The sequence below is a fragment of the Ambystoma mexicanum genome, chromosome 2q (assembly GCF_040938575.1).
Source record: "Ambystoma mexicanum isolate Mex_15411 chromosome 2q, UKY_AmexF1_1, whole genome shotgun sequence".
NCBI lineage: Eukaryota > Metazoa > Chordata > Amphibia > Caudata > Ambystomatidae > Ambystoma > Ambystoma mexicanum.
In genome coordinates this window covers 691,346,835-691,359,815 of record NC_090924.1, presented here as the reverse complement: position 1 = coordinate 691,359,815, position 12,981 = coordinate 691,346,835, and the positions used below count along the sequence as shown (strand labels likewise).

The 12,981-nt window shown below is 42.9% G+C and overlaps 1 protein-coding gene across 1 annotated transcript in view; it reads right to left on the bottom strand.

Moving 5' to 3' along the window:
• C2QH16orf96 (chromosome 2q C16orf96 homolog) overlaps positions 1–12,981 on the bottom strand; it is a 576,891-nt gene that overhangs the window by 179,046 nt on the left and 384,864 nt on the right. The window contains exon 11 of the mRNA XM_069647906.1: positions 2,046–2,108. Coding sequence (XP_069504007.1) covers positions 2,046–2,108 — 63 coding nt within the window. The remainder of the gene's footprint in view (positions 1–2,045; positions 2,109–12,981) is intronic.

Below are 12,981 nucleotides of genomic sequence, written 5' to 3'. Positions count from 1 at the left end.
CACCCAACTTTGAACTTTACTATTATGTGTCCCAGGCCCAGTTTTTCGAAATATTGGTATTGCAAGGATGAGGGTCCCCCGCATGTGGAGGTAGAGGAGCTCACCACTTCCCCCACAAACATACAGTCCGTAATCTTTGATGCAAACTACAGGGACTCATGCGACTTCAATCCGGTGAGCTGTACAATTGGCGCATGGAAGGCTATATTTAAAAGACTGGGAGTACTGGCCCCATACAACCCCGAAGTTTCCCTCTGGAACTACCCTGACATGACACCAACACATGACACCAGCCTACGAGAGGCCTGGGATCCCATGGGAGAAATGAGACTGGGAGATATGTTTATAGATGGGAAGTTTGCGACCCTTCAGCTGATCATGGGGGCTCTTGGTAGGGGCCCTCTTAGGACACTACAGTACTATCGTATGAGATCGGCCTTCCAGAAATGCTGGGCATCCTTCCCTGATGAACCCCCTACTCACCCATGCATACAGATGATAACAGCAGGCGACCAACTGGGGGTGTCCAGTCTATACAATGCAATACAGGCACACACACCCTCGATCAACCTGATCAAAGGTAAATGGGAGAGTGACCTCCAAATCCCCATAGACGATAAGACCTGGGAAAGGTACTGTACCATTACCAAGAGGATTTCCCTGAACGCTGGGCTACGCCTTATACAATTCAAAATTATAAACAGATTGCATTACACTCCGGCCAAGATAGCAAAGTTTGTTCCGGACAGTCCAGGCAAATGTCCCAAATGTAATGCCGATCAGGCTGGTTCATTCCACATGTACTGGGGCTGTCCGGTGGTGACTGGCTTCTGGAGGGAGGTGGCAGAGTTCCTTGAGGAGGTTACACAAATACCCCCGGCATTGACCCCAATGAAATATTTATTCGGAGATATAGGCAAGTGCTCTGAAAAAAACAGAAGATTATTTAATGTCTTGTGCGCAGTTGCCAAAAAATGTATACTACAACAATGGAAAAGTGCTGCGCCACCCACTGTAAAGCAGTTCCTCTGGGAATTGACATACGTGAATGAGGCTGAAGAACAATTTGTCCTCACCCGCCCATCGGCTAGTAGACTTAAAGATATTTGAGGACCCTTCAGAATGTTTCTATGTGATATGATCTCCGATGAAGATGAAGCTATGTAAGCGTACCACCTTGATGAGATGTATGATATCTGTACCTATTTTCTTTTTGTCATGTTATTTCTAGCTTTAAGGCAAAGCTGTAACTATGTTATGTATCTTCTGGACCACTAATAAGAAAGAGTGTTAAAAAAAGAAATGTTGCCACTTAATATATTAGACTTTCCAGTGACCTGAGCTGAGTAGCATCCAAAGCTAGCCTGGACTGAGCACATCCAGTGCTGACCTGAGAATGAGGCACACACAGTGTTAGCCAAAGCCAAGGTGCGTCCAGTACTCACATGAGAGCAGCAAACCCCTGTGGCCTTGGGAGCATCCAGGGCTCACCTAACACAAAGGATGTCAATTGAAAACCTCGAGGGAGGAGAATTCAGTGTGGAACTGAACTGTATCCAGTGCTTAACTTATCTAGTGCTGATGCAGAAGGAAAATAATATAGAATGTGCTGGTCTAGGAGGTGAATGATGACCAGCCACTGCTGCACAGGAGAAGAGCTACCCCTTGCTACCAGTGGATAAGGTGTGCCCATGCTGGAAAAGGACGAGGTGTATCCAGTGTTGACCAAGAATGCGGTGCATCTAATGATCACCTATAATGAGGACCATTCAGTACTGATTCAGGAGCATCCATTCCTGACCGCAGGTGAGAAGCATCTAGTGCTATCCACAAATATTGCACATTCATTGCTAATTTAGTATATAAAATGTGTAGTGGTGACCAATGATTAAGAGCCACCCATGCTGACCATCCTTTAAGGACATCATTGCTTACCTAGGGTAAAGAGCATGCAGTGCTTAATTGCGATTAAGAGTCCTAGTGTTAATGCACAACCACAGAAGAACACACAACCTTCAATAAATATGTCTCAACATTTTACTCACGGGGCAGACATCATAGTCACTGGCCGGTCACAGGAGATGCATTTTACTCTTTCAAAAAGTTTCCTGAAAAACAAAAGAACATAACACTGAGAATTAATGCAAAGCACAATATGGCCTGTATCCCACAGGCATAGTTATAAAAGAGAATATATGATGTCATGTTACTGATTCTCACATTTTTGGTGATAAAATGATGCATGTAAATCTGTCTGTGGAAGTGAGATTGTCTAATCAAATCCCACTTCCATAGTGCTCCATGCTATAAAGTATAGTGCAAACAAGTAACTCTGCTGGGCTGTCTACCAACACCTCTCACCAGCTGCTTTGTAGCTTGGCAACATGGTCTTTACAAAGTGACATGTGCAATCCAGCCAATGGAACCAAATGTCCAGCAGTCAGGGTCTGCCTTTAACTGCTGGCTATCCTGATCCTAAATTAAATTATATAATTGTGGGCCCTAGGGCTTGGTGGCAGATGAACAGTCAAATCTAAGACATGTCTAGTTTAGACATGTTGGCCTCTGGGATGCTACAATTATACTGGCCAAAACTCAGTTTCATTATTGACAGCTTGGTTGCTAGTGACTCACTGACAGGGCATTATATGTATCAGCATCTTGGAACTGGGTTTCACCCAAAACATCCATATGTGACCATCCCAGTAAACCTCCCTATTGATCTCTCTGGGAAGGCTTGTCACCTCCTCCGGAAGACAGGAAATCTGACCCGGGGGTTAGCTGGTAATACGCCACTTCAAAGGCAAGCCCTGTCGGGACAATGGAGAGCTCACACCAGGGTGGCATTTAACATTGACTCTTCCATTTAGAAAGACAGGAGAAGGGTATGAAGTGGAGTAGCCCAGGAGAGTCCAGGAGAAGACTTTCCATCAAGAGAGGGGTTTTAAGATCTTGTTATATCCTAGGAATCCAAACCTTCCTGTACCCTGTCCCACTTACTGCATACTGACATCCGCAGGGAGAAGATTCTGAGCACCAAGTCAGGATTGGACATCTTAAAGAAAGCCAGAAGGGAACAGTCCATACTCTTGGGATGCCCCACAGAATGGGAACGGGACCACAGCCGGGTGCAAAGTAGCTTACCAGTAGAACTCTCCAGCAAGCACTGGAGCAGCGCACCCTAGCCAAGCCACTGTGTAGCACCTTCTCCTCACCCAACTGCCAGTCCCTTTATCAAGTTGGATTTGACCACTTTTGTAGATGTTTGGAGGAAAGGGTACTATGGATTCAGGGTATGTTTGACACTACAGTGAGTGACCTTTTCATACTCCTATGTTATGTCCCCTTTCCTAAATGCTCCTGTGAGGTTTTAAAGCACCCCTCAAAGAATGGGTGGCTGGCAGTTTATTGTGCAAAGAGATTCTTTAAAATGTCCTGCACAAAGGCTGCACTGTTTCTCCAATTGAAGCAGAGTGAGTAGTGCTTGCAAAAAGAGTAAGGTGTTATCCAGGTGGCTGCTTTCAATATGTTCAACAAATAGACATGTCTCTACAGGGCAACCTTAGCTGACGTTCCTCTCAATAGATGTGCATGGTGTCTCTGAGGACGGGCATTGCCCTTTAGTTAGGGAGGATAGCTCAGGGGCAACATGTTGGAAACAAGACATCTCTGATTATCACAGGTTTGAAACCCAGTCTCGTGCTTAGAGGCCAAGAACCGGCATGAAAGGCGATACAAAAAACGTTTTTTTATTTTAGTTTGTAAGCCTCCACCATAGTGGAGTTCAGCCATCAAGCCAGTGTAGCCTTAGACACAGCTGCACCTGTCGTTACTCCACCAAAAGTCACAAACAGCTGAGTTGCTCACTGAGATGGAAACGAGAGACCGTTTTCGACAGAAAGTTAGGGTGGGGTCCTAAGAACCACTGTGTCCCTATGAAAGGTGGTTAAATGCTCCTCGACACAGAATCTGCATCTCACTGTGCTGTGGGTGGAAATAATGACAAACAAAAAAGCCATTGCCCATCACCCAGTGCAGGTCTATTGAAACCATAGGCTCAAAGGGATTTCGCATTAATGTAGAAATCACCACATTAAAGTCCCAAGGACTATGGAGACTCAGTTTGGGTGAATTGGGAGAAAGGGCTGAGAGTTAGATGTGTGTAGTGGATTAGTATGGTCTTGGTCTGCGGTGACTGTTTCAGTTTCACTTGTGTCCCTCGGTCCATACATTTCAGGCCTAGCCCAATGTTTAGGTATATAGAATCTTGTTAAAACGCACATTTAAATATTTAAACACAGATACAACCAATTAATTTTTAGATGTAATCAGCAAGATTGACCACCACATTTCTGGAGTTACAGTTCGGTAAGGGCTTAAAAAAGACAAAAATGTGCCTCTCTGTGCCTGTCTGTGCAGTGAGGAGCTCGGGCAAACAGTCATTAAATGTTCCAGATTTTCCAGTGTATTCCCCTGTTCATAAAAAGTACAATTTCTCAGTTCTCTGGGGATACCTTACCATGCCCATATCACCTCAGATGTGGGAAACAAATGTAATCGAAATCATAAAACCTGCAACCAAAGTTTTGGACATGGACATTTTAGAAGAGATTTAGGCAGCACACTGAAAGGTTTCACCTCATCATTAAAATGGTAAAATAATGTATAATGTTATATCTCTGTGCATGTCTCATCCAGTCACTTCTATATCACTTCTTCTTAATACTTAACAGATTAGACAATAATTTATCAACAGTTACACCTATATCTTTAAGAGTAACCAATAAACTTTGCATCCAGTCCGCAAAAGACTTTTCTTTTTCAACCATTATTATTTTACCCAAAAATGAGTATAGTGATCCTTCTACTGCTGTTAGACATTTTTCAAACAAGCACAATAATTCTCTGAAATATAGCCTCATCAAAATAAGACCCAAATCAAATCTAATTACTTTGATAGGCACCCCACTGGGAATGACCAAAGGTTCTTGTCCAAAATATGCTTTCCAAATTGAGCCAAAAATCGGTTGTAAATGACACTATAGTTTCTGCCCCATAGATCAGAGTCGGATTAACCTTTAATCTATACAAACATATAACTGGGATTAATGAACACTTTCCAAATGTTATATTTATTACCAACCTGTGACATCAGACTTTTGGTTTTTGCTTTTATCTCTTATTATGGACGAACTTCATGTCCCAGAAATACAGAAACCTAAATATATAAAGGAATCTACCCTTTCCAAGACATTTCACATCCTTACCTCGTTATATTAGATTAATTATCAGGATCTTAGATGTTTTAACATTTATTGAAAGTGCCTTTTACTTTGCATATCTCTCTAGGGCAAACAATTGACATTGTAGTCCACCTGGTGTTTGGTCCATCAACACAAGATCATCAGTGTATAATAGGTGACCAATGGTTTCAGGGACAACTCGCAGGGGAAACTTTTAGCTGTATTAAGAGTCTCATGCATGGCATAAATAAATAAATTAAAAAGTAATGGGGGCCAACATGCATCCTTGCTTTAACCCCTGATTAGTTCAAATCCTGCGTGACAGTTGACCTTCTTGGTTCAAACGTGTTAAAACACCTGTGTCAGAATGGAGGTCTTCTATTATCTCCACTAAATGTTGAGGGCAAGAATACATTTATATTTTAGACCACAAACAATTTTCTGCTCACACTATCGAAAGCGGCAGCAAAGTCAATAAATGCCATATACATTCTTTCCTTCCTGCCAATGGTTCTATGTTTAAGCAGATTCACATTAAATCAAATTAATGAAGTATCCAATCCTTTTACAAATCCTGCCTGAAACGGATCCCTTCTTCCATACAGTGACACCCATTTACTTAGTTCCAACCAAACACGGGATGAAAAATATATCCTGGAATTTCGAGAAGAGCAATTGGTCTATCATTTTTTAGGTCTGATCTATTACATTTTTTAAATGTTTGCACAATAATAGAAGTCCTCGAAGTCTTTCGAATTAACTTAACTTTTTAACTCTTCTGAACATTCTATATAAAACATCCACCCAAAATGCAGCAGAATTCTTAAGGGTAACATTAGAGAGGCCGTCTGGGCCTGAAGCATGTGATTTTTGTTTTTAAAATTATTTCTTGTATAATCCCTCTTTCGAGCTAAAGAATCCATGGAATACCCATTTTTGTCCTTTCAGAATCTGTACCTGTCGCATCACCGTTGGATACTTGTGTAAAATGATTAATCCATTTAGATTCTTGGATTTTAATTATTTGTCATTAATTGAGTTTTTAATCAGTTTCCAGAAGGATGCAGAAATGTTTAGAGTCAGAGTTGACAGCATTGCTTCTGGCCCTTAAACCAATTTTGAAAACCTTAATTTGGCCTTTTTAATCTCGTTCAGTTTTTGTCCTGACTCTCATATTTAATAGTCCTTATAACAGCTCTTAAGTGCCTTTTTTGTCTTCAAACAAAACACGTTTATGATTTTGAAGGTTTAAGTGTGTCTTCCCGGGAAAATCACCAACCTCATATATACTTGTCAAAACTGATGCTTATTTCATTGGGGAAATTACATTCTGTATAACCATTGAGTCGAGGTATGTCCTTTAAATAATTATCAAACTTTTCCACATTTGAGGCATTCCATCTTAATATATTCTTCGCTGAGTTAATCTCCACAGATATGAGACAGTTCTCCCTTCAAAAACCATCCGAAAAAACACCCCAATTTAGTTGTATAATATAGTGATCACTATTTACAGTTAGGACAATTTGGAGGTTTTTTTTAATCATTTAGAAATAAATTCAGATACAAAAACATAATTGAGCAGTGTGGATTGTATACCACAAAACCATGTTGCATGAGCTGGCACATCTCTTTCCACCTGGCTATTCAATACTTGCATATCCCAGTTGTTCCTTAACTCAAGCCAAGCAGGTCCTCTTTAACTAGATGGCGCTTTTTACTCACTGGAGGGGAATCTCTAACTAATGGACACATATCATTTAAATCTCCAACAATTCAAATTCCTCCCAGGATTGATTCTTTATGCCCATCATCCATTAAGGTTTCAATGGAGTTCAAAACGGTTTGCGTGTCATTACTAATGTGGTTCCAATAGGTATTAATACTTAAAAAAGGATTCATATCTGGGTAAATCATTGAATCCCAATCCAGTCTTACAGCTTATATAAATGGGTTGGAATGCCTCAAATAGTAGCTTTCATATTTTTTTTTGTTTTTTAAACTTTAGTTTTTATTAGCATTTAAACAATCCGCATCAACAACACATTCCTTTTAACCCTTTATAAATGAATTTCTCCTCCCTCTCCATCCTCCCAGCCTTCTCTTTGTCAGTGTGTTCGGGCATCATCAATCAGCCAAACAATAAAAAGTCTCAGGGGCAATGGTACATGAGTCAATGAGAAAAATTGTCTGGTTTGGCTTGGATCGGCTCCCCCGTTAGGGCAGGATATAATGGTAGCCTTCTGCATGCTCCATTCCCATTGGTTAAGCTCTGCAACCCTCCATCTTTTTCATCAGCGGGCTCCATTCATCCAGGAAGGACCCCATGTAGTCATAAACATAGGCAGTTAGTTTCTCCATTACCATAATGTTACACAGTTTCCGTTCCCACTCCCATTTTGTTGGTGCCCCCCCTCCAATTTTGAGGTATCACCAGTCTCCTAACCCGTAGCATGGCCTCATGTACCCTTGGCAACCTATATGACTCCCGATCTTTGGCAGGGATCCCAACAGCATCTGCAGTGGGACCATGCTCAGCTGAACTCCCCGAGTATTCCTTAATCCAGCTAAGGAGTTCATGCCAAAAGGTACGAATCTCGGGACAATGCCACCACATGTGGAAGAGGGAACCCACCTGGCCACATCCCCTGGGGCAAACATTCCCAAGACCTTCAACGGGTCCTGGTGCCACCCTTGCAGCATTTTATAATTGTGTTCCATGGTGGAGATGAATAGATTGCCATGGAAAGTCACCTGAAAAATTCTGTCCAAGTCCTCCTCTGTGATTTCCTCACCAGAAAGGTCCACCCAGTACCTTTTGAAGGTCTAGCACTACGCCTCCAGGGTAGAGACCTATAATTTGTATATGTTTGAAAGAGAGCCCTTCCTGGTGGTCCAACCACCTCTCAAATGGGGTGAGAGCCCAGGACACCCGGCCGTGCACCACTTAGGGTCCGTTAAGAACCCTTTTAACCTTAAATACTCAAAGATCGCACCCCAGGCCCTACTGTATCTCCTCAAAACTCCTGAAGCGACCCTCCTCAAACATTTGGCCCACCCTCTCAAGACCTCCATCCAATCACTGCAGGCGCACCTTATCCCCTGCCTTGACTGATTGAATGGAGGGCCCCAGACCGACGACATGGGTGAAGGCCAGGACGAGAGTGGCCTAGTCACTCCACTATTCCTCCAAAGGTCCCACAAAATACCCAACGTGAGATGCTCCTTCGTAGCCCTTGTAAGGGGCCCACAGATAATCACTCACCTTCAGTGGGTGCATTTCCATGTCTTCCAAGTACATCCAGTAAGTTCTCAGGTCCTCCTGCGAATGTTTCAACAATACTCTTAACTGGGCAGCCTTATAATACAGACGCAGGTCTGGAAAGCCAAAGCCCCCCTGGTCACACAGGTGCATAAGGGATGCCCACTTCACTCGCTGTCTCTTTTTCTGCCAAACAAATCTAGAAAGCGCCCCCTTCAGATCACTGAAAAAGGTTGCCAAGAGCCTTGAAGGGAGGGCGGTGAACAAATAAAGCAATCGGGAGGACGTTCATTTTCACCAATATCATGCGCCCATACCAAGAAAGGGTCAGGGGCTCCCACCTTTTGAGGTCCTCTTTTATCTTCAATAGTATCGGGTCAAAGTTGGCTTTGGCAACCCCTGTGAGGTCTTTCATAAGGACAACCCCTTGGTACTTTGTCTATGTCCGTTTGACCCTCATCCCAAAGTAACAAGAACGGGAGTACAGACAAGAGCACCTAAGACCCACAGGCATAATGCTAGATTTATCTATGTTAATTTTAAGGCCCGAAAGGCGTCCATAGCTCTCTATTTGTTCCAGGAGTGTGGGAAGCGAGTATTCCATTTCAGTGAGATAGCCCAGAATGTCATCTGCAAACAGGGACAATTTGAACTCCGCACTGGATGCCCTTGATCCCCTGGTTAGCTGTTATCATGACAGCTAGAGGCTCCATTGTAAGAGCATACAGCAGTGGTGACAGATGACACCCTTGTCTCATGCCTCGCGTCAGGCGGAAAGCGCCAGACAACACGTTATTAACCGATAACCGTGCTGTGGGCTGAATAAACAAGGCATCTACCCATCTCAGAAAACCCTACCCGAGGCCCAGTCCCCCCAGAACCAACTTGATGAAAAGCCATTCCACCCTGTCAAACGCCTTTTCCGAGTCTAAAGAAACCACGTAGGTGTCACTCCCCTGAGTCTGAGCCCGATAAATTAGATTATTAGTCTTCATAATATTATCTGAGCCTTGTCTCCCTCTTATAAAGCAGACTTGATCCCTGTGAACCAGGGAAGTAACAGAATTTCCAATCTGGTACCCAAGATCTTAGGTAGGATCTTCACATCATTGTTTAACAATGAAATTGGGCGGTAAGAGGCACACCTCGCTGGGTCTCTGCCTTCCTTATGTATAGTGATGATAGTGGCTTCCAGCATCAAGCTCGTTAAGGGGTCTCCCAACAACACTGCATTGAATATTGTAGCCAGGTAGGGGGCTAACGTAGATCTGAATCGTTTGTAAAATTGCACAGAGAACCCATCACTACCTGGTGCTGTACTTGACTTCACCCCCTTAATTGTCTGAACAATCTCCTTTTCAGAGACAGGGTCCCCCAAGCGATCATATTCCCCCTGTGTTAAGCCTGATAATGTAAGGGGGTCCAGGAATGCAGCTATTTGCCCCGCATCCCCTACAAATTCTGACAAATAAAGCCTTCATTAAACTTGTCAAATTGCCTCTCTATTCTCACTGGATCATGCATCTCTATGTCGCCCTCCCACCTAATAACCCTGATCGCCTTTCTTTTCGTTGCTCACGCAATTTCCAAGCCAGTATCTTGTCCACTGTGTCCCCTCACTCATGGTATTTTAGTTTTAAATACAGTAAATGCTTTTTTGTGTAGCCTTCAGCTTAGCTTTGTAGAGCCGCAGTTTAGCTGCCTTACTCGGTGTGAGGTACGTTCCCCTCGGGCTTCCTGGTTGTAGTTCCTGGATCTTCTCCCTTAGCTCCTCTTCCTGTTCCCTCTGTTCTTTCTTTTTCTGGGAGCCTATCCTAATCTGCACCCCACAAAGTGGCCTTAAAACCCCCCCAGAGAGTCTGCACTCCCACCTCACCATTGTCATTTAAGGCAAACTAGTCTGTAATTTCATTCAATAGGGACTGGGTGACTTCACTATCCTTCAGTAAAAATCGCTGCACCACTACCCTCCAGATGGCATCTGCCTAGGGTCACTCCCCACCCATATCTTTACCATATCATGGTCTGACCATGGGACTGAGATCACACATGAGTCTCTGACCTGGGCTCTCATCTTGGTGTACACCAGTATCAGATCAATATCCATGAATAGGAGTTATGGACCACTGAGAAAAACATAAAAGGTCTGTCTCCCTCTTCCGCTCCACTAGGGCATCTGTGTAGCCCAGTTCTTGGTTGATTCCCCTAAACCTTCTGGAATTTGCCTTTCATGGGCTGTCCCCTCACCCATTCTCTTACAATCTCTAACCGGGTCTAAAACCATGTTAAAGCCCTCCCCTCCCCCAACACCACCAGTTGGCCATCCACAAATAGCCTCAGCTCATTTTTTACACCCTCCCAAAAATCTACCTGGCCCACGTTGGGTGCATAGAGTGAACACAGTGTAATAATTTTGCCATTCAGGCTTCCCTTTATGAATAGGAACCAACCACCCGGGTCACTCTGTATCTCAATCACCACCAGGCCCAACCAAGTCGAGATTATAATTGCCACCCATCCTTTTTTCTCCATGCCAGAGGCCACAAAAACCTTCCTCACCTGACCAGATCCCAGGCACGGTTCCTTGCCTCCCTGCCAATGTGTCTCTTGCCCATCAGGAGATCCAATTTGGTCCTGCGCAATTCCTGCATGGACATTGATCTCTTGGCAGGCGAGTTTAGTCCTCTAGCATTGAGGGAGCCAATCACCAGTTCACATCTCGAGGTCTTGACTCTGTTCATATTCCTGAGATGGTGGTGAGCTTTGCACTACGTTATATGCTTGAAAAAGGTTGTGTTCACGTGGAGAAGTAATTCTTCAAAGGCTTGGGGTGCAAACCCACTGGAAAAAGTGCCTCTGTGGTCTAGCACTGTGCAAATCGTGGAAAAAAGACCTTGGCCATGAAGCCAACAGTGTGGGCTGCACACCCGTGGACCACTCAGAGGTGGTTAAGTTAAAGTATTTATAATTCAACAAATGCTCATTGTAGTCATAAATCAAATGTATCTTTATTCATTGCTTATTAGTTTCATAAGCTATAATCCCTCTGGGGGTATTCGAATCATGAGGCTGAAATGTCACATTAGAGGCCTATGCATTTTGGGTTTTAAAAACCCTTCCTCAGGGCCTGTGACCATATAGATTAAAGCTGCCTTATGGTCAAATCTACTTACATTGTTAATATATTTTCAACAATTTGCAAGCAATACAACAGTTTCCATAGCAAAGCAAAAAAATTGTTCATTGTATGCAGGAAAGGAAATCATCCAAATACGTGCATGTAACATTAAAATTAAATGTAAATCCCATGTACGTTACCAATTGTATGTCATGAAAGTGATGCATGAGTGGGTCATCATCATCAAAAGATTCATCAATTACGGGAATTCAAAAGAAAAAGAGAAATACAAGAAATGAAAATGTACCTAGGTATAGAGATGTAGATGAATCATTACGCTTTTAAAATAAGAATAATGTAACAAAGTGGAGAGGGTCAGGTTACTGACATGGTGCTCGCGTGTGTGCTGCTTTGTTAAAAAGCTTTGTGCAACGGAGACAATCGTGTCCGTATCCGAAGTGTGAGCGTTGTCTCGAATCTGTAAAATGAATCGTAGGTTGTCATATGGTGTAGTTGCAGATAATTAGAGGAGGCCGAGGCCGTATGTGAAGAGCATCTTACCTGTATGCTTTTTGCGCTGCACTGAAAGGCGGCAGAACGCTGCAAACACTCGCGTATGGAGTTCGACTCGCTAAGTTGTTGAGGGTTACCATGGGAACCAGAATGCTTGCGTGGCTGGGCGCGCGCTGTGTTGTACGTGTTAAAAGCAGGGCGGCCATCTTAGGATGGTGTGGATTAGCTAGTGTGGGTAGTGTAGGAAGCGAAAAAGAGAGATCGCTTGATCTGGTAATCTAAATGTATGGATCTGAATGTATTGTAATAATAGAAATAAAAGAATATTCAGAAAAAATATTCATAATGAAAAAATAAATTAAGAATAAAAATGCAGATACCGGGCTGGTGAGCCAACTTATAAATCCGAGAGTGAAACTAAGCAATGGAAAAAGGGGGAACGCAGAGAGAAAAAGTAAAGCTCTGAAAATTAACAAAGACTATTGCTTAGTGGATTGATCTGAATGGTTCATCTTGACCTGAGATGGTTTAGGGTGAAAAAATGATCGAAATGAATATAAGAATAAAAACACAATTCTAATAGACAAATAATACAAAAAATATAATGGAAGATCTAATAAAAAACTCTAAACACAAATTATATAAATGCTTCATAAAAAGCAACTTAAATCAAATTCTTCTTTCATCCCTTCTGGTGCAAGGGACCCTATCCTTTCAATCCATAGCGCTTCTTTCTGGGCTCTCAATCTTTTCATGTTCATACTCTGTCCCTTGGTGGGAATCACTTCTAGCACTGTGAATCTGAGTTGTGCCACTGTGTGACCATTTAGAAAGAAGTGTCTTGC